Source organism: Syngnathus typhle, linkage group LG8 (genome assembly GCF_033458585.1).
Source record: "Syngnathus typhle isolate RoL2023-S1 ecotype Sweden linkage group LG8, RoL_Styp_1.0, whole genome shotgun sequence".
NCBI classification, from domain to species: domain Eukaryota; kingdom Metazoa; phylum Chordata; class Actinopteri; order Syngnathiformes; family Syngnathidae; genus Syngnathus; species Syngnathus typhle.
The window spans coordinates 9143887-9167673 of NC_083745.1; the positions used below are offsets into that span (position 1 = coordinate 9143887).

Sequence of the window (23787 nt, forward strand, 5' to 3'; positions counted from 1 at the left end):
AATGAGGTGTTAATATTTGCACTCGTGACTCTTGAACAAAGGCAAGGATTTCTGGCAGACATTACGACCGCATTTTAAGGGCCACACCTGTCGGTGTATTACTTCAAGAAATGGGAAAGTGGTCACCACCACAGACTTTCATAGATTTGCGAGACAAAGAGGAATGTTGGGTGCATAGAAAAAGAATAAGTACAGCGTTTACATTTCCTTTTGTGTATCTATCGAAAGAAACTCCCACAGTGTGTTTTATGTGTCGCGTATTATGTTTAGACGAAAACCAGCATGCGTTATCAAGAGCATGCGGAATAAAGTGAATTAAAGGTCAAGAGAAATGTCATTTAAGCCTTAACTAAAACAGGCAATTCTATTTGTCGTCCAACTTATGAAAGGCTCATGCTTTCCTCAACATTGGTCTCATGACTTAACATCAAAAGAAACAAGAAAGCATTTGAATTACTATTCTTAAAGGCATTTCCACATCGTCAGAAAAGAAAAAGAAAAGCGAGCGAGCGAAGTCACCTTCAAAGAAATGCCCCAGTGACAAGGAATTAGAAAGCTAAAATAGTTTCTCGGGAAGAGGCAGTGATTCTATTATTCTTTAAAATGCAACGCAATGGCTTTTATGAGGGTGTGGAAAAGCCATTTGATCAGCAGGTCAAAGAAGTGAGAGGCTTGGCCCTGAGCACATTGTGTCTTATCCCTCTCCATTTCCACCTTGTCCCTGAATAATGGGTAGATCTCGCTATTGCCGCCGCAGGCTGATGGCTTCTTACGCCACAGACATCAACATAGTAATACCTCTGTGGATAATCTGCCTCTTTAACCAGCACCATGCATTCATTCCAACTGCGTCCAAAAATCACGAGAAGCTATCCACCTGGGATTGCTGATCAAAAACAAAGACGTTTCACTCTGACCTACCTAATATTGTACATTTTTAGCAATTATTTCTTTATACTTCCTATGCTGCTAATGCTGAGTCTGACAAGTAGGACTCCACTTCTATCTATGCAAATGAAAACATTTGACTTTAATAATCACGACAACACATAAACAGTATATAAATAATAGATAGACTATGAGGGAAATGAAGATCATGTGGAGCAGCTTGGTTCATTGTGCGAGAGGTATTAGATGTATTTATATCTTGACGTACATTGTTTGAATTCCGTTTATATTTCAAATTCAATATATATGTACATATATTCATTCAACTGTCAAAACAATAAGATGAACTATGACAGCATTTATATTTCAATGCTTACGTTTATGTGATACTTCTCTCAAAATACTACAATTTGTCTGATTGGATTAAGTATTGAAGTCTAGAAATCTGTGTTTGATAGCATGATTATTTAGTCTCTTTGTTGATGTTCAATTTGTGGACTCACATTAAATAATGAAGAAACTATTATCAATAATTAAACTAAGAGAGGCTGACAAAATGTTATCCATTTGAGAATATTTCTGAATGGCTTCTGATACAAAACAAATAATGCTGTGTAAAAATGCAAAGCCAAAATAAAAAGTAGATCCTTCACAAATGTATATTGGGCTACAATCAGATTGAAGCCTGAACAAATGTGCATTATAAAAACAAAAGCCTCAAAATCTTCTTGCATTACATATCATTTGATATCCATCTTGAAATATACTGTGAATGTACTTCCTCACCATGTTTGTTCCAAAACCACATGATGGCACATCCATAAATATGATGATTAATTGATTTCTGTGGGTAAGAGGGAAGCTAGAACTGAAAAAGAATATCCAATGACAGAGATTTGACACTTCATGCTGCAGATGTTCAACAATATACTAATATCAGGCAAGTACAACCACAAAAGCCCACCCATTAGAGCCTTCTAATGACAACCTTTTAAAGCCTCTTCAGACAGTTCTGACTTATGACTTATTGTGTAACCACACTATAGAAGTCAATTTGAGTCAATTTCTATTGAAAGAATTGTTTGAAACTCAAAGTGAACCTTACTTTGTTTAATGAACTACATCTCAGCAACCTTAATTAACATATTGTGAGCAGATAGGAAGTAAAAATCATACTTTCATTCAAATTTATTTTGTTCAAATAAATTATGCTTGTAGGTCAAAAAACAGATACCAAACTAAATTAGACAATGATACATTTATTGAACATCATCACTATGATGCTCTGATGACATTTTAACTTGCTTCCCAATGTCGCAAGCTGAGAAAAACAATGTACTTGTCATAGGAATAAATCATAATGCATTGCTGGTGATAAAGCTGTTCTATGCAAGTCTTTTCTGAAATTGTTTTTGTAATATGTTTTTATGTTATCAATTTATAAAGGGGAAAAAAACGAGACAATTGTCACTGGGCAGTAACATTAAGAAAAGTGGCGGGAAATTTTCAATTAAATAAAATGATACTACTAATGGAATATATGTCAAATTGAAGTCTAGGGATGACTTTTAAATTGCTAAGCCATTTTTGAGTTGAGAACAAAATGCACGTAATAAAGAAGGAAATTTGAAATGATGGAACAGCAATGATACAGACAGAACTTTAGCTTGGAGTACCATTAGCCATTCCTTGCAGACAATTTGAGGTTCTTTAGGCTCACCAGGATGAGAGAGGTGACAGAATCCGGGGAATAGAAGGCCAGGATTGATAATGACCACTTGAATTTAAGGATATAAAAACTGCTCATTATCGTTTTTCCTTTTTTAGATGTTACTGCTGCCTCACAAGGCCACCACTTGCCACAGCTTCCACCTTCATTCGGCATGGAGTCAGGGCAAGGCTGCTTGGCTGGTAAATTGGACAAAAATGGCACTCTAATGAGCTACTGCAAAAAAAAAAAAAAAGAAAACTGACAAAAGACGGGAAAAAATATTTTGAGTGAGAAATGTAGTCACAGGGGGGCAAATAACTATATTTCTTTGGCCAGATTCAATTCAGGCTTCCCAGGTAAACATTGTGCTTTTGAGTTCTCTACTTTTTCTACTTTGTATATATCTGTCAGAGTCATCAGATTGCAGAACAAGTGGCTGAAGTCAGGATAAAGAATACAAAGCTCTCGTTCTGACGTTGAATCCCCCCAAAAGCCACGGTATCACATGAGGGCTGGGAACGGGGCTCCGGGAACCGTAGTGAGTATTGCGCGGCTGAATAAGTGTCACCTTGCGGCATGAGATTCTTTTCATCAAGTCTCCCCATCTTACCATGACCCTTGCCATCTGCGAAACAGATGATACTAATGAGGGACAGCTCCTTGCTCCCACTAGCAATCATGCACACTGCTTCCATTGTATTACACTGTCCCTGCTGGCTTAAGAGTCAAAGACACCGCTCATTACGCAAACAAAAACAAACACTGACAGACATTGACACAGTGGCACGAGCTGACACAATAAAGTGCTTACATGTTTATTCATGAAGAACAAAGTGTAAAAAAAGTTTTCGCTTTTAACGAGTCATAAGTTAGTGCACAATATGTGGTTGACCTTTCAGCTTCGACGCTGTACAGAAATAATGAGGAAAAAAAACGACAGTGATGTTAATATTTGGTGGAGGGGAAGGGGGTGAGAGGGTGGGGACGCATCACTTTGCCTTGCAAAATTTGAAAGGGAGCAACCTTCATAAGACACAGGGTCAGACGGGGTTAATTACTCTGCAGAAGCCCCTCAAATTTCTGCCCAAGGATATTAATGAAGTGATCCAAAAGAAAGCAGCTGCTCACCTATCAACAGCCCCCTCCCCCGCCCCCCGCCCCACCCATCGCACCCCACTGACTTTTCTTAACCCAACAACTAACCACAACCCTCAATCCCTCTACGCCCCACTGCTGTGAGGTTTGGGAAGCACTGTGCCAGGGAAGAAGCAGATTCGACTCCCCCCTGAGAGCATGACAGCACCCGAATTGACGGTCGCAGATTAGGAGGCGGAGGTTGCACAAAATGGTGGGGTGTGCATATGTCGCTGTGATGCTATGCTAAGAGTCACTTTTCTTTTTGCCCTACATTAACCAAAAATGTTCACAAGACTGAGAACAAAGGCTTAAAAAAAAATACACTTTTTCTATTTGCCCCCGTTGATTGTTTGGGATGTAGCAAATTACCTTATGTTACATATAATGAATTACTGGAAAGTATATGAATTTTTGCACGTAAAAAAAAAAGAAGAAAAAAAATCAAATAAACAGGTTTTGGCATAAACGCAAACATCTCATTGTTCTTGCCCACTCTCAAAAATCCACATAAAGACTACTTGAACTGAATAAGACTAAATTCATTTTTGAAGTGTTATTTTTTCATTAACTCCTTGTTTGCAGTTACTCAACTGCGGGGGAGACTAGGTGTAAAGTGTTTGAGTGTTGTCTTTTTAACAACAATAATAGTAGAGGTAAAACTACATTATATTTTTCCACAAATCAATATTCATTACTGATTAAATTATATACCACTGCATGTCAACTAAACAAATAAAATAACTATTCTGTAGAAAACCCCCCGCCAACATTATTGATGCACACAACACTAAAAAAAATTAGCAGAGAGGTCATTGGGATTCTAATGACATACAAGAGCATCATCATAAAAGATCATCTTCATTACAAAATGAACTCATTCAGAAAATCCGCTAGGATTTTTTTTTTCATGATTGTCAAATTTTCCATTAAGGATTTTGTAGCAGTTCCTCTATATTACCCGTCAACTTGAATGATCAATCGTATGGATGATGTGTCTTTCCTTTCTGCCATTGAAACAAATGAGGTGCAGGAGGTTAAATATTCCCTGTGTGGAAATTTCCCCTACAGACAGAGGCATCATTTAGCTTGCACAGGTTGAGGTCTTCAGAGACCCGTTTAGCAGAGTGAAATCTCTTTCCAGTCTACACGCTGACCGCTTATTTCGCACAATTCTACTGCTGAAGACCAGTATACCAGTGTGACAGCACATATAAGAAACCGTGGGTGACTTGTAATGAGAGGTCACTATAAAGAATACAGCACGAGTCACAAGCTGGAATCAATAAGTCCATCACAACCACTATGATGAAAGTTAAAAAAATATAGCAGTGGAAATAGGAGATTTTTCTCTCAATGCAGAAACTGTTTATACTGTTGAGGGCTCATTGAAAGAAAGCTGTTAGGTAAATTGATGTAAAAATACTATTTTTTAATTTTTGCCTGAGTTGAGGTGAGATAGTTGCTGGTGGTATCCAGCAGAGACGTTTCAGCACTGCCATGCACCGTGTCCCCATTACTCCTTTGTGTCAGAAATATGACCTCTTCTTTGTTTCATCTTCACACATATTATAAGTGAGCAGTCACACTTGAAGCATTCCCTCGTGACCGTTCTTCACCTTTTCTCCGTGCGTGTACAGTCTTATGATTAAAGCAGTGGTTTGGTCAGTGAAGTCATTCAGCTCATGAGGAAGTCAGGTTGTGGCTGCTTGTATTTGTTTGGATTATAAGAACGTAGTGAAGATGACAAAGGTTTTCTTTTGTGCGATTGCAACTTTTTATAGATTGATATCTATGGTATCAAATAGCCAAAAATGGTACTGCAAAAATGATAGGAATATGCATGACAAGCCACTAGTTAGCAATGTCTCGAGTTGAAATGATTTCTGTTGATTATTGTGTTAGAATATACGTGGGCTCCTAATTTGAGGCAAGTTATTAGATGACACAGTAATATTTTGTTAGTAATGCACTTGTATCCCTATCATATTCATTTTCACAAATGTCTATTTGAAGATTTTTCCTACATATTTTCTGATTAAAATGACAAAAACTATTGTTTTCCGTTTAAACCAGTCATATAAATGGGCTGTAAGATTGAGGAGAACATTGACTATGTTGTCTATCAGACAATCACAAATACGAGGTGTGAAATCAGCTTAGCTGTTGATGATACACGCACGGACACAGGAGGACATTGTGCTCACCTTTACACTTGGTGATAGCATCACAATCCACTGTCTTGGGCAGCACTTGCTTTGGCCCTCCTTATCTACCTTGCTGTCAATACAGACAACCCCGGGCTCCACTGGGGGCATGAGGTGGTATTGACATTCAGCTCAAACTCACAGCTCTGAGTGGAGTCCAGGGTGTTTCACATGAATTATGCATGCCTTGACGCCATGGTGCAGTGCAACACTAGTGCCATCATAATTGAAACAATTGAAAAGACAATACCAGATGGGTCAATAATTAGACAGCAGGAAGAAGAAACTTGATCCGGACGCTCCCCTGCTTGCCCTGCCAACCCAACCGCCCAACACATGGAGGGGACCTTTACCGACACGTCTCAATTCCCTGCAGTGCACAGCTAAGTGCTGCATGACTTGTCGAATTGTGTGGTAATGTTGAAGGGTATGTGGTTATATTTGGAGGTATAGGACAACTGTTAGAGGAATGTCTCACACCACATTGCACTTCAATTTGTTGTTTCTCACCTAAAAGAAATCTGCTAATTCAGCTCTTTTAAGCACTTCTTATTGCGATTGGATGAGAAATCAAATGTGTTCCATGTGTCATATATTGTTCGCATCACAGATTACATATCTGAGAATTGTTATCTACAGGGCTACAAAAAAAATAGTGCCAGGTGACTGATCTTTCCCCTCCAGCATTGCACTTTCATAAATCCATAGTGACGGCTCCCAGCAGATCCATTACACTCCCCGGTTTCTGGCCAGTGCAATGACTCGAGAATATCACCATAAAATCTGTAAGCCACAAAAGCATTTCTCCATTGGCATTACCTTTCAAGCAACCTGAAGAAACAGAAGCAACATGACAGTGTGCAAAACCCTCAGGCTAGCATGTGTCATAAAAATTAGGAGGACATGACTCCATTCGGTGCTGCCAACACTTGTAGACATGAGGAAACCATCGGTTAGAATACTGTACCGTATCAACTGCATTGAATAGATAAAGCTTAAAAAAGATCTGTTATGCAATTACACCAATTAGTGTGTGGATATATTCAAATGGCGCAAGGGCCGACAATTTTACAGTAATTTACGAATGTTGAAAACTACTGAAAACCTGATGGTATGCTGGAATTATTCTGAGGTGTTTGGAATAATGGTGTTTTTGTAATTAAAGTTTGAACTTAAGCTAAATCTAGACTGAAAGTATACAAACTTGAAGTTGCACAGGACTACCATAATTTCCGAACTGTAAACTACTACTTTTTATACAAGTCGGTTTATCTATGGATTTTTTATGATTTTTATTATATTGTAAGAGGATTTGTTTTGGTAATACAGATAAAAGAAATGAGAACATTTCATTTAAAACACCTGCGGCTTATACATTGTATATAAACAAAACAATATTTTCCCTTAATTTTAATTGGTGCATCTTGTATTCAGGTGTGGTTAACCGTCCAGGTAATAAATCATGTCTATGTATTTATATCAAGTTGTATAAAAGCTGAGAACTTTGTCAAGCCCATGACATGATAAAAAACAAATGTGTTTTTTCTTTAACTGGTCTTTTTGCACTGAGGTGGTATCCCTAAAAACACACACAGGCTCTTTTGCATTGCTACCCTTCTCCATTAGGGTTTATGGCAAACCATATGCCGTTTAATTGAAAGGTTAATGTTATTTTTTACGGACCACAGCAGGAGCCTAAACCCACGACATTAAAAACCTGCAATTGCAACGTGTGATACAAACATAGGACGCAGAAAAAAAAAAAAAAAAAAAAATATATATATATATATATATATATATATATATATATATATATATACACACACACATATATATAGTATATATATATATACACACATATATATCTATATCTACACTACCGTTCAAAGGTTTGGGGTTACAAAATTGTTTGGGTGACCCCAAACTTTTGAACGGTAGTGTAAATATTATTATAATAAAATATTATGAATTAAATATTATAAATTATATCGTATATTTGTATAAGATTATATATAATCTATGAATATAAGTATACATATATATTATAAGATTTTTTACACAGAAGATTATATATATAATCTATAAATAATTATCTAAATACATATATACACTACCGTTCGAAAGTTTGGGGTCATCCAAACAATTTTGTGACCCCAAACCTTTGAACGGTAGTGTATATAGATATATATATGCGCACACGCACGCACGCACGCACATTTACAATCCTAAAAGCCTAATGAACAGAAGAAGCATAACAATTTGGTAGAGAAAATCAAAGACAAGGCAACGGTTTAGGCGGGCGGTAGTCTTGCATAATTAGCTGTGAAAATGGCACTACAGGAGACTGTTATTCAGCGTGGTTAATTAGTTTTTTTTTATCACAAGCCTTGGATGAGGGGTAAACAAAGCCACAAGATTCAAACTTTTCTTTCTTGTGACAACGGAACCGTCAAGTGAGCCATAAACTGTGCACTGCCGTCCCTGAGAATTAAGTGGTAGTGTTCTCCCTGGGTCTCGGTTACATTATCAAGAAGCCTGAGGCCTTGTGGGTATTCATGTTAAGTGCCTCTAGTAAATTATATAGTCTGTCCTTACAGGGGAGGAACTACTAGAGGACATTGTAGGACATTCAAAAACATGGTGACAGATTTTAAACGAAATTTATTAAAGTCAACTTTGATTTAGTTGTGTTTGCTTATCATGGAGGAGTGTTTTTTTCCACATATATTTTTATTTGACATGTTGTTCGAATCAATTCTTGCTTTCTAAACAGCTTGGTTGTCACTGGTGTTCATAGTTTTGGCTAGACAGCAACGCAATTTATTTGAGGGCTGCACTCAGAGAGTCGAACAACTCCTGTTCTGACTGAAGGTGGGAGACAGTCTGAGGATCACAAAGACTTTGGTCACTGGAATACTTTGATAGAATTGGCCCTAATAGCTACCCCCAAATTGCTTGACGTGAGATTCCTCGCTAACAAAAGCATAGTGACTAACTTGGCAGGACTGGTCAGCATGTATGTAATACAAAAATGTCGCCATTTGTCTTTAGGCTCTATTTCCTTGTCATAGTGTAAACAAGTGAGTACAATGTAACATGAAGTCCTGACCGACCTTATGATTAGTTCTAAATAATCATAATCAGTCAGAGTATTGTCGATTAAACACTCTCTCAAAACTGTGTGGGAGTCATGCAAAAGGTTGTCATTGTGCTGTTTGTCCACCAAATGAAGCTCTGTATTTTCAATCCAATTAGCATTTTTTTCCTAAAACAGTGACGATTGGTCCAGTTTCAGTTTAACTTTATGTACATCATATATTTAAAATGGAACTTTGTCTAAGGCAACTCTGTCAAAGATGATTTTCTTGAAGGTATCACTTAACGGGATAGAGTAGGAGAAACGTTTTTCAACGTTAAGGATCGGCATGCTTAAATAACGTCACTTCACTCATGTTTATATCTCGTATCCATTTATGACCTAAATGTAAATACAAAAAAAGAGGAAAGGGGGAAAAAACAAAAAAGGAAAAAAAGGGGATGAGACACCCATTATTGTCCGTGTACAGCGAGTAGTACCGTATTTTCCGCCCTATAAGGCGCACCTAAAAACCTAAAATTTTCTCAAAAACCAACAGTGCGCCTTATACTCCGGTGCGCCTTATATATGGACTAAATTCCTAAATTTAAACTTGCCCAAAGCATTGTGCTATGAAATCAATCATAAGTGGCCCGCTGAAGACTATGAATCATGACTCAAAAAGACTATGGATCATTATTTTATGATTATAAAGTAATTTGTTCCGTCTGAAGTTGAAATAAAAAAGATAAAATGGAGAATGATTTGATTTGGATTAAAAATCTGACATGATGCATTAATGGTGCGCCTTATAGTCCGGTGCGCCTTATATAAGGATAAAGTTTTAAAATGGGCCATTCATTGAAGGTGCGCCTTATAGTCCGGTGCGCCTTATAGGCCGGAAAATACGGTAAATTCCCTGTGCTACTGAAAACAAAACAAAACTAAAAATATTGTAACTGGACAATTGGAATTGTTTGATGGGAAGACATGATTGCATTAACGCTACTGCCACTTTCCACTTCAAACCTGACCTTTTAGTGGACACTTCATCTGCCACCCACACGCTACCATTCTGATGCATCACTGTCAGTGCGAGGCTCAGGCACCTTTACTGACGCCCAACGACCTACCTCCCCCCAACACCAGCACCTTTCCGCCCAATTTCAGCCTAATAACCAGGCTGCCACACAGACTTTTGCTGCCCCTGCACCCCATTACTCCAAAGACCACTCAACTACTATTTCCATCATTTTTTTTCAGGGTAAGATCGCTTCACTACTTTCTTTCTGCTAATGTTTACCCGATCAGTCAAAATGACCCCCCACCCATCTCGTTTGCTGGTGATGAATGACCGTTGGCTGTCTCACTGACAGCTCGGCAGCTGACGCTACACAATTACAGTATCACCATTTAGGTAAAATTACCAAATTACTCCAGTCCTCAAGAGGCCTGAAGAACTGACATGCCGACCAACAAAAGAAACAAATATCTGAAAAGGAGAGCGACAAGGCTTGCCTCTACATGTGAATGGTGAAATTGAGTTTGCTCTGTTTCTTGAGAGGGGAGCCATGCATTTCAACCGATGAGGAGCCAGAGGGAGAGTGGATTAGTCTGGCAGACAAAAAGAAAAAACACATTTTCTCCCTCATAAATAATGCTTAAAAACATCTGGCCTTTCCTTGATATGCAATCTTCCTTGTCATGCTTCCTTTTGTCAGTAGTAAATTTACGTTTCAATCCAAGAATAATGATGAGGAAATCACAATATCATATGCTCATGGAAGGATTTTACGTTGATTTTGGGGGTAGGTGATTTTATGTCTTCATTTTATATTCTCTTTAAATGAAAAAGTAAGCTGCTGATATGTAATATTATGGTCACACTTCACCTTCTATTTGCACCTACCGACATGCATTTCTTAATACTTGATCAGTGACAGATAAATTCGAGAAATGCACACGATTATAAGTCAGAGCTGGAGGTTAAGTGGCATGCACATGAAGGGTTACATTTATGACGCCAGTGCTGAAACTGAGCAGTAACGTGCCTTTGCTCGGTGTGTGTTTTTTCTCTCACGCCCACCGTGGTTGATTTAAACAAAAGAAACGCATTTTTGAGCCTGCCACGATGCTAAAATGAACTGCAATGTGTTGTGTCTTAAGATGTGTTGTGAAACAGTCAATTCGGTTGTAGTGATCATTTCATTTGTGGTTAATAATGCTCAGTAATTATTGCTTTAAGATCATTACCCATGTTTGCCCTTTCAGAACTAGTTGAGATCTTTGCATCAAAAAAAGACCATTAGGTCTACTCTGCACTGAAGCAAGACGAAATAAGTATGTTTGTCAAAAATTGATGAAAAATTACAACTTTCTGATAGTGGAAATTATACTGGTATGCGCTTGAACATTAAGGTCAGAATGATATCAGAATAGTAACATTTTAAACAAAGCAGCCTTTGTTGTTGTATAAGTGTATGATGAAGCAGACTATGGTTTCATTAATGGTGAAAAAGTTTGCCTTGGCTGTCTGTGTTTGCCGAGTGGATGGATGGCTCAGACAGGCTGCTTTTCCGGAGTAAATAAGGCCCGGGAAAACATTACTCACACTATCAGGGAGCAAAACTTATCAGCGGTGGATGATTATTAGCACAGGTGCACTTACAGTAAACACCAGAGCTCCAGTTTGTGCTGAAAAGGAACATGAGATAAAGAAGCTGCGCACTGAGCCAAGGTGCCTCTCCCAAAGGAGTTTTGTCTGCATTCCTAAATGTTGCAATGGATCAACACAAGCACAGATTATTCAGAGTAGGAAGAAAGGTTTTCTGCAATAACCACCACCCTTTCAACGAAGTTGGTTACTTAGGGACCCGATGCTCACTCAATTTCTTATTATGCTGATTAATACAAGGGATGGGGCGTATCGTGCTTGAAAGAGTTGATTCATTGAGTACATAAACTGCAGTAATTGAAAACTGATATCTGTGTTCTTCGACAGTGATTTTAAAGGGCACAAAATCTAAATCCATCCATCCGTCCGTCCGTCCGTCCATCCATCGTACTGTTCTATATGACATGTTCTATGCAGTCCAAACATGATTTACAGATTAATATTGTGCTTGTGTAAAATGAATTACAAAGCAAAATCCACCCATTTTTCTCCATCTAAGGAGGCGGGACACTTGCTGTCAACCAAAAATTATATCACAGAAGCACAGGTCTCGAGTTACAACCAATCACGGCCCCAGAAAACAGGAAAACTGTCCAGACTAGTGGGACTGCACATAGAACATATTTGACATCCTCTTTATAGTTGTCCGTTAGTGACATGAGGTTACTAATTCCAACAAAATCATGTGCACATATTGTATCTAAATAAAACTATTGATGAGTCCTACTGGGATGAAACCGACATCAATGAATGCACGACACAAGCAGGCTGCATATAAAGTATGAATAAATTCCAGAGTGGAATGTTGCTTGTTGTTGCGCAGAAGTCTGAAAAGTACTGGAGGAATGTGAAGACGTGGCGGGTCACAGTGGGGACAGCGCTGGACGAGGGCATCGCATAGCGCCCAATGACTAATCAAAGGCTTCACTACTGTGTGGGTACAAGGTTGTACAGCCACACTATACAAGTGAGTGGCAGAAGGGGGGAAACAATAACACACAACGAAGAATGAAAATCCAAACTTTAAAACCAAGGAGTTGAAGGAGAGAAATCTATCTGGGTGACATACTGACAGCATTCACGACTGGTGAATACACACCGAGAACACTGTAAGGATGATTACAATGTACAAGACAATTTCTCAAAAGGCACGCACGATTGAAGAGACAATCTTAAGGACTATTAATTAGCAAAGAGAAGAATAAAGAGAACCACAACAACAGAATAGAATCTCCCTGCCTTGTATCCAAAGAGAATCCATTATTTAAAGCATACACACAGAGCTCAATGAGATGAGAGAAAAGGAGAAGCAAAACAATAAACAGCACAAGCATTTTGAAGTGTCAGTCTAAAACTCCTTTAGGGGTTGAACAGAACCGGGTAAAATATTTTACATGGGATGGGAGTGTAACAACAACAACAAATACAGTATCTTCTTCAAAGTTCCTTTGGGGTATTCAATTTTCAAGCATACAAGAGAAAGCTTTAGAATAAGTCCAAGTGAAGATGAGCCCTCAAGGTCTTTACGAAACATCTTTGGAGTGGACAAGGACAATTAACAAAATAATTCGGAGGGTTGTTTCATCACCATCAAAGCAACAAGCACAATGATGCAGATTATTATGTAACCTACATTTATAAGGCCTCGTTCCAAATGACACGGCAATCATAATTATGTTTGAAAAAATCTATAGTTATTAAGTTGTACATTGATCTGAAACCAACGTGAGGTGTGGTTTATGTTGAAAATAGATATATCTTTAATTCTTTCAAATAGTTCTAATAATAAAATGGACAAACACATTTTGTAGTTAATTAAGGTGTTTAAATAGTACAAAATAGCAAACCATCTTTCACTAGTAGAACCATAAATATGAATGGTGGTAATGGTGGCAATACTTGACATTGCATTTTCATTTAATCCTATCTATGGACAGATGAGTAACTTGTCTAAAATTAGGGTAAATGGGCAATTTTCTTGTCAATTTGATAGCTTTTCGGGTGTCTTTCCGCTATGGTAGGTGCGTAATTACTGTCATTGATTAATAATCCCTGGCCAGTCCCAGAATAATAAGTCCCACATGTACCCGGCCCTCCTAAAGCGAAGGCTCATTTGCCAGTGGGCTTCACAGCCTAAACTGCTTAGTGGGATGTAAGGGGGACCAATTTTCTTGTCTTGAGAGGAAGTTTGAGATGGGGTGATGACGACGGCCGTTTTTCATTTCCTCAGACCATCACATCTCTGACTAAGGACAACTGTGGTTTCAGCGCTCTTCTCCCTGTGGGCACTAAGTGGTTATACTCATCACAGACAGTCATATGCACACTCAATTTCTCATTAAAAAAATAGCAGCATTTGGTTAAACAGCACGGGTTGGACAATTTACTCCGCGATAATGGCATCGAGGACTGACATTGGGCAAACTACTACAGACGGGTTCTCCAAAGAAGGATGCAACCATTGAAGATGTACCCAGTATTGTTACAGAGGAACTGCAAAACTGAGAATCAGAGTTCCAGTTTGAAAATGTTTGTGTGGTGAAAAGAGGATTTAATTTGCTTGAACCTAAAATTGTTTACCTTTTCAAATGGTATTCTTAAAAATTAAAGTGGCCTGACAACTGTGGAAAAAGGGTGGGATATGTTTGTTAGTTTCCATGGATTTTGTGCTAACGAAATGGTTATTAGCAACAAAAATGAAAAGTGTGATATTCACAGAAGCCATTGTCCTCTTCTACAAAATGATAAAATATATTAAATAAATGAAGATACCAAAAAAAAAAACTCTGTTGTGTGCTTTGTAATTTTTTAATGTGTGTGCGTGCATAGGCAGGATAAATATGACAGCGTAGAAAATTCATCAAAACAACGTGATTTGCGAGCGAGCAAATGCCATTCTCAAAATGAGAAGCTGATTTCTAAGAAAAGAAGCAAGAAATATTATGGGATGATGACTCAGATTAGTGGAGATACAAACATTTCAACAAATCCCGGTAAAATAGAGATTTTAAAATGAACTCCAATTAGATTCAAAATTGGACTGAGTGTTCCAGGTGAACAACTGCTCAAATCCATAATAACTTATCAGCACAGATGTGTTTCACCCAAAGATAATAACATGGGTGCACCCTGTTTTTAGTCCGACTGCCCCAGAATGACAAACTCACAGTTTATCTCCTCCGTTTGTTTGTTATTCTTTACAACACATCTTAATTTCATCTGGGCCGCCGTGTCCTCCGCTGTCTCATGGAAATCTTTCAGGGTTAGGTTAGGACCAGGAGTGTGACATCACTTACTCACGTTTCAAACAAACGTCCTCAACAATTAGAAAATTAACTCGTATCCGAAAAGTTGCAGAAAACTCAAGGGTACGCAACATAATAAATCTCAGGTAGAGCTGGAAAACTAATGATCCCAACTAAGTTTCTCATCATCGATAAATTACATCAGTGAAAGTTGTGTGGTCCGATAAATGAATAAATGATGACTGAAAAAAGAATTAATCAAATGAAGCAACAAAAGGCCTGTCTGTATACAGATGATGCTCTCATTCAGCCATACAAGTACCAATCATAATTATTCTTTTGGAAAAACAAACCCTGATATAAATGGATGACTTTTCAAAAGTAATGCATTCTAATTAAAAGTTTGTTCTCATTTTTTACTCCCCACTGTGTTATTCATGTGCAGGTGTGAGTACAGCCAGTGTATCTGAATGGTATTTTTTCATCTCCTAAAGCCTTCTCCTAAACTCCTCTTTACTCAACCTATTCCACAAAACTAACATTAAGAAACAATATACACTTACCGGACACTTCATTAGGTTCAAATTAACAATGTTGTGAGTTTTTTTGAAAATTATTTTGATTACATGAATTCATTTTGAGAATAACATGCACATTAAAATAAATAATAAAATCATCCAAAACCAATGGGGGTATAGTAAATGAAATTACAAAAATGTCACACATACCTCTTCCTACACATAAAAAAGTCAACTTTCATTCCAATATGACATTGATTGTATCATAATAATGTGGTACCTTGACAACTTCCCTACGCGAGTATGACCGAATGAGTGTTTTGTTGGACTTCAGAGTTATATATTTGTTTATATGTAATGTATTTTGCTTCCAGAAAGGCATTTTATGTTTTTTTTTCTCATTTCATTGTGCAGCGTGTGACCTGTGAGTGTACAATTATGCTGCATTACGCTACATCTGTGCGTGAATATGGAATAAAGCAGCATCAGGTCTTGAAAGCAAAAGCGCACACAAGCACACAAGCACACACTGAGGAAGGAATGCATTAATTACTGGTACTCACATCTTGCAGGGAGATCATAGCCGCAGGTGATCTTGGCTTTGCCGGTTCCACAGCCATTTAGTGTTTGACACTCATCAAAGAGACAGGAACCTGCCGCTCTGTGTATGCAGCCATCCACTGAAAAACACAGACATACATAGACAGACTTGAGACATGCATCAAAACATACCTATGACAAGACCAGAGCTTCACAGACACTAGGGGAATTTTCATCTTTTCATCTCGATGTCAAATTATGTCCATAACACGGCATGCTCAAAGACTAGAGAGTCTGCCAGAGTGCAGTGCCCTTGTTGCTGGTAAATATTGACAGGCCTAGGAATTAAATTAGCTGGGCTAGAATCTAATAACGTCTCTGTACACAGTGAAAATGAGACTCTTCTTCCTGTAATCCCTCTCCCCTGTCAACAGCTATCTACAATCAGATCATTAACTATATTTTCTGCCCCATGCTGGGAATCTTATATCTATCCTCTTCTCTGTCGCAGTGAGCCTGGTGCGATGTGGATCAGCGTTCTGATTCTGTCGCGCTCCCTTCTGATGTGTGTCCTGATTCCGCGGAAAACGAAGCCCCCCCCCCGCCAGGTTTTAATTTTACCGGGTTAAGGCCGCGATTGCTGCTGATTGATGGTGCATCTTACAGAAGAAGGCAGAGAGATAGAAATCCACATTATCCTAACTCTGAAAGCCTGACATCTCTCCAAGAGCATGTTATCAATCACGCTGAAACATCATAAAATACGTCTCAAGTTGTTCTGCAGAAATCCTCACAAGCCATTAGAGGATAACAAAGCCAAGAGGAAGAACAATGACAGATGGACAAACAAATGTGTCTTTTCTCTGTTTGTTTTCATTTGACCCAAGCAGAGGACTGCCCTTATCTGTCAAAGGTTAGAGTTTAAAAAAAAGAAAACTGAAACAACTAACACATTGCAATCACCAATGAGACCCCAAACCACCTTGGAATTGCGATAGACTATTATACGACGTATACAAGTGAACATTATGAAGACAAAATATATTTGGTGATGGAAGGTCCTTTATCTGAGTTCTTTTCAGTTTCTCAAGGATGAGTTAACAGCTGGGCAAAAGGTTTTCAGGGTCTATCAATCATCTTAAATGGAGTGAGGGAAAGCCGGTCGGGGCCTTATGGCTTCTCGAAAAAGTAACACGCATCTGACAGGGATGTGGATATGGAGAAGGATTGCTCTGGTGACAGTGGGAGATACTTAACACAGCACAGAGCAGCTGTAGCGTCGGCGAGAAGATTGGAATCTAGAGTTTGTTCGGCAAAAATGTTCCACAGTTACTAGTTATTTGCATAACAATGACATTTAGTAGATGTATATTAGGAATAACACTAAAAAAGAGGCTGTCACAATGCATAAAGAGCTCCCATACAAAATACTATCTAGATTTGTATAGATTAAATAAAATTAATTCAACACAAATGCATTTGACATTTGCAAATATACAATCCTGCTGAGGTCATTTTTTTTTCCTATTTAAGAAAAGCAAGTTGGGTTAGGGAAAGGTGATAATACATATTTCCAGTGTGGCATTCACGTAGGAGTCTCTGCTCCCAAGATATTTCTCATGACTAGCAAGCAATTCTGATCTTTAGCCTACAAGTACCTTGGGAGTCCAGCAAGCAACAACATGAGGAGGTGCGCTTCATCTCAGTGGCTGGAGAAAATGATTCCAAGTGATAGCTTCAATTTCCATCTCAGAGCTCTCCTCCCTTCCTCCTTCCCTCCCTGATGCATTGCGTACATCTAATGAGACTGGGAATGTGTCCTCAGTGTCCATAAATACAATAAAAGATGGTGAAATGATTGACATAGCTGGAGAATGGATTTAATTTGCCTGTTTACAGGAATGAGTGGAGTTCAACAGATGCATTGTGTACCATATGGGTACTGGTCTGAGTGACGCAAATAAGATATGGGGGCTGGATGGGGAGCACACAGAGAAAGACAGCTTTTGATTGAAAAAATAAAAATCACATTACGTGAGGTGGTTGGGCATTGACATGATTTTTTTTTAATTAACCAAAAGATGTGGCAGTTTGGATGTCAATTTAAATCCTAATTTAAGATGAATTTCATCGCTATCACAGCGGATTCATAAATTGTGTATGCCTGACACATTAAAAGTGCAGCCGCAGAATCTCATTAAGAAAGTACGATATTTCATTTTGGAAAAGAGGATGGCACCAACTTATTTCATCTTATTTCTCTCAAGTGTGGCCTCTAAAATATAAAATAAAATGTAGGTGAAGTAACATTAGGGTGTCTATTTTATTTATATGATCTAAACTTTCAAATCTGGAAAGTGATGTTACGGACTCCTTGGCCCATGCTCCACACCCTTGCCAAGTTATGTGACCTAAACTCACGTGAAAAAATTACATACATTAATGCACATTTCATATGTATATATATATATATATATATATATATATATATATATATATATATATATATATATATATATATATATATATATATATATATATATATATATATATATATATATATATATATTTATATATATATATACATATGAAATGTGCATTAATTTATGTAATTATATATATATATATATATATATATAGATAGATAAACTGCTTATCTTGTCTTGATAAGAGAACACTTTCCAAAGCAATTACTCAGTCCACACGGTTTAATGAAGCTCAACTTTGATCAGTGGCTCGTCGGCATCCCTCACATTTAATAATGAGTTCAACAACAGAGACCAAGAGAGCGAGAGAGCGAGAGAGCGAGCGAGAGAGAGACAGCCACATTGGCAGAGACAAAAGCGGAGAAGGCTGCGTCACTTTAGAGCATTTTGAATGGGTTACTCAGCTATAACCTTGGCTCCTGCCATTGTCTGAGACACCTCTGGCTCAACCTCCCAAAGCTCAGCTCCCATGTGCATTAAGGGACCAGCAAAGCTCCGCAAGGCTTCTCCCAGGCAGCCTGAAAACCAAGTGGCTTTCAATCGCTCCATCAGACACAATGAATACCTGCTCTGCTCTCATTATAATACCCTGCTTTCAGAAATAGTGTCAGCTGCAGTTTTTCTCTCCTAATTATTTCCCGCGCCTCTGAGGGTTAGGATCAGGACTGGAGCCAGAGGAGGCAGCATGGGGTGGGTGGGGGATGGCATGGGGTGGGTGGGGGATGGCATCGGGTATGCTTGAGCTAGATTCTACCGAGCAGAATGTACAGAAGCCGGAATATCAGCAAATAATCAAAGTAAGGGGAATCGAGTAGCATTCATATAAAGACAACCAACTCGGCTGCATTGTCTTTGTTGCCGTCACCTGCCGACCCAGAGAAAGGTCTCATCGCTGCAGGTTAGGAGAATAAAACATTTTAGTGATGCACTGTCACAAAACTGAAAACTGCCCCCCCCACCCCAAAAAAAAGGGATTAAGAAAGGCCACAGACAAATAAAGGGATGAATCAGGGATGAATTCATTATTTTTCTACTCCGTAAAGATGAAAGAAGTCCAGCTATAACCATGCAAAGCTAATTGTGATAAAGTGAGACGACAAATTGGACAGATGCACAGCTTCTAATTACACAGTGACTAACTGCATGCAGTGTTTACGAATTCTGGGCGGGTAAGGCAGTTGAGTTGCTTTCATGATCCACAAATCATGCCTGACAAAATAATCAATTCAGTGACAACTACCAACTTTAAAATACAAGCTAATGGTGTGTGAGTATTATTACGAAATCAGATAACACAATGTAAGGGGAGAAGCACCCGCAAGGTACTCTATAGTTTTGTTCGCCGATTTTTTTTTTTTGTAGTAACCATAGCAACAGCTTATGTCCCATCACTTCTGAGCACTTTTCAGTGCCCCGTCTTAATTCCACATCTGTAATTTACAACACCATTTTATTCTCAACTAATTTCACTGACGGAGAAAATGACACGGATTAGTTGTAACCAAGTGCCAATCAGCGATAAATGTCAGGTTGAATATGTTCAAGCCAATGTCACTCCCTTGTGATATTGGATCGTGAATCCTAATCGCAGCAATTTCAGGTACAAACAGAGCTAGAGCTCGCCCTTTGCTGTAACCACATTCTGTGCAATGGGACAGTAATCTCTGCTCAACCCATAATACCTGGGATTTGAAAAATGGTAAACCAGATAGATAGTAACAGATTTTACTCTGTAAATAGCCAATGAATAGCTAAGGTTTACATGGATGAAAATAAAGCAGACATATCACAGCTTCAGCAAAACTAAATCTTTCTCCTATTACAACAATGATCCTAAATAGATTCTATGTGATACCAATTGAATCAACTGAATACGGCATCATGAATATGACATCTTGATGGCTTTCTACGCAGTTCCAAAACATTTATTCTCTAAGTGCATTAATATTTAATCACAAAACTGTGCGAGTTTCTGAAAACTTCTGGAACAATGGTAAAATGTGGATGATGGCAACAGGCCCTGACAGTTGACAAGAACTCTAGACTGTTCATGCTGTTCCCAGAATCGTAAAACAAAGATCAGTTTGGTACTTGAGCTCAAGTGACACTGTTTTTGGAAGCGTGGCGTCTGACAGCTGTGGACAACTTGGTGCCGAACCCCACCGGTGCTACACTTTTTGTGACAATCGTCAAAGTCCTTACTTTTAAATTGTTTTTTTTTTAAACTGGCCTGTCTTGTTGTTTGAAAGAGGCAACGGAGCTGTTCCGTCACAGACAATCAGACTGTCAGCACAACTTCTAAACAAAAAAAAAACCATGTTGCTTTGCTACATGTTTTACTGCACTATATTTGACTCTGCTGCATGAAGGCTATCCTGCTATCAAATTGAACTATAGAATGTTTAATAACATTTTAAATACATTTGTATGGTATTAAAAGATAAGTTTGACTGCAGTATTTTAAAAATCCTGCACAAAGACAATAAAGACAGTACTATAGACTCATTTAGAAAGAAAATGTAATTTACACCAAGGAAGAGGCATTTACTTTAAATAATATAATAAATGTGTGGACAGACAATTTGTGGTTATGCCCATATTAACTGTTGCCTTCAAGAAATCTGTATTTGAATAACACACAAACAAACACACACACACAGACTGGGTGAGTGGTCTGGGGGGATTTAATAGCTTTCCGACTTCTTTCACCATGCCAGTCACAAACAACATTTACTTTTGTTTGTTACATGTTTTTTTGTGTGGTTTTTTTTTTGCTTTCTAGCAAAAGCCAAATGGGTTTGCTCTTTGAATGGTAGCTAGAACAGTTCATAATTCCTTTACCTTGAATACAAGAAAAACAAAAACACACATATCATCACATTCAAACCTATACCTAAGTTTTGTCTGAGATTTACCAAATAGATGTGTTTGTATGGTTTCACGTGGTGTTTCTAGTATATGTACTCTGTGACTGACCGGTGACTAGTGAGCTCAGATGGCTTCCAGTTCGCCCGGCCGTGAACCTTGGCAAGATAAGCGGTAGAAAAGGGATATAAGTTAAATGGCTGTATTTACTGTTTTTCTGCATTTAACTGAGCAGCGCTGCATTAAGGATGAAATGATCAATACACATGATCATAAAAGTGGTGATTAAAATCATTGTTAACAGCATTAAAGCTCAAAATATTTTCAGAATAGAACCCATTTTTACCTAATCTCAGACTATGATCACAGCTGCCTGATGGAAATCCATGTCTGTCTTCTATTACTCTACATTTTGTGTCCATTTTAAGGTGCAAGGTGCTCTAATAGTCACAGATAAACACATACCTCCTCTGTTACAGTTTTCTCACCTTCCTTCAATATAACACTCATTTTTTCCCCTCAACTTCTCATCCAATCTCTTATTACCAACAAACACACTGCCAATGTCGCTCTTATCACCCAGTCTTCTAGGTTAGATTACTTTCGGCACCCCTGCTTCACTACTTTTGCAACTGAAAAACAGTGTTTCAATAGGATGGACAGTTTTTTTTCTCCAAATCCAATCAGTGAGTTTGTTTCAACATTTTGAAAACAAATCTATTGTTTTAACAGGTTTGAGACTTTGATGATTTTGTGCAGTATTTCGAGAGCTGTCTTTTTCCTTGCATTATTCTAGTACTTCAGAAAACTGTCGCTATGACAGATGTTACTTTCTGTTAAGAAATACTGAGTATTTAGTATATATAGAGAGAGTAGCTTTATTCAAGTGTCCTTTTCAGATAATTTATACAAGAGTGGCCAAATGATTGCTCCATCTTAAGAGAGTTTACCGTCGTAGGAAATCACTCCCCCACAATTTAAGCAATCACATTTTCAAGCATCAGTTTTCATTTGAACTAATATTTAGCAACATTAAACGTGACATTTTGCCCAACCAAAATGTTTGTAATTGCATTTAAAAAGAGATTTTAAAAAATAACTCTGTAGTACTGAATTTGTGATCTAAATGTGTCTAAATCCTGGTGGGATAAGGCTTCCATTAAATCACAGTAAGCTCTAGTCAGTCTCATATTTGCCCATTACGAAACATAAGGTTGACTGACCACGGCTGACTATTTTCAATTAATAGAACACAATTTCATGCACACATAATTAAATGTCACCTCGTGAAGAAAATACACTGTCTGGCAATCTGAGCTAATAAGGGGCACACAAATGCTGAAAAAACATGGCTGGAAAACATAACCCCCAGCGTGGATCCAGGCTAAATTAATCATGAATTACTTCCCTGGACATAGTTCATTTTTGAGTGACCCAAGCGAGTTTGCCACTTGATTTTAAAAGATGGTTTCAGCCTGGATGTAGGTGAAAGTTGGACAAGAACACTTTGTTCGAAGCATAGTAAAACTTTGCACTAGGAAGCTACAGCAGACAGGGTGAGACGAATGTATGTAATTATTGAGCAAACTTAACAGCAAGCTTGAAGGCAGTTGAGAAAAGAAAGCAAGCATGGTTGATTTCTCACATGCTTGGAACTCTGGTCCAAAAGCTTGGTGGGCAGTTTGTAATTGCAGAAATGAAGAGAAATGAAGCAGTTCTATGAAAGACCACTGCTTTTGATTAAAATGCATGAACAGCTGTTGCTATTATGCATGGTTCCTTGGGCTAGCATTTGCAAGGCAATTTTTCATTAACAGGCCCACAGCCTTGTATAATGCGTACACATATACCAGAGATGACTAGAGTCCTCTCGTCATTTTGACAAAGACTTGAATCGACTCGAGTCACCGGTTTTATGATTTATAACTTAACAAAGTTCGACAGGAGACTCGGTTCAAATAAAACATTTAAAAATAGATAAAACAAATTATTTCAAGAGAGAATTAATTCATTTGAAAAGAAAAAAAGTCAGTCTCTTTGGCTCTTGTTTTACAAAAAACAAGTCATACCATAAAAATCCAATTGCTTTAGAATGTAGCAGGTTTTGTGACATTATTGGTATGATTTGCCAGATTTACAGTAGTTGCCTTATTTTAAATACCAACATTCTGGACAAGCCCAAGTGTTTGTAGAAATAGACCATATCTACATATTAACACACATAATATCTGATATTTTAACACTTTAGACATTGTATCAGTGCCCCAACTGATGACTGAGTGGAAGTGGTTATATTATTTTCGGTTCTTGGTGAACTGTGCAAGTTTGAAAGGCCTCTGACGGTCAACATCTATGAGTTACAGTGAAAAGCAATTTCTCAAAAAGGCTGCAGCGGAAAATTTGTGTTAAATTCCTGGGTTTAAAATCAACATTTGTTCTATAA

General features: G+C 38.1%; 1 protein-coding gene across 4 annotated transcripts in view; it reads right to left on the minus strand.

The window, feature by feature from the left end:
- Positions 1-23787, minus strand: part of macrod2 (mono-ADP ribosylhydrolase 2) — a 273703-nt gene that overhangs the window by 161375 nt on the left and 88541 nt on the right. For all 4 annotated transcript variants that reach the window (XM_061285242.1, XM_061285243.1, XM_061285244.1 and 1 more), the window contains one exon: positions 16017-16133. In XM_061285242.1, coding sequence (XP_061141226.1) covers positions 16017-16133 — 117 coding nt within the window. The remainder of the gene's footprint in view (positions 1-16016; positions 16134-23787) is intronic.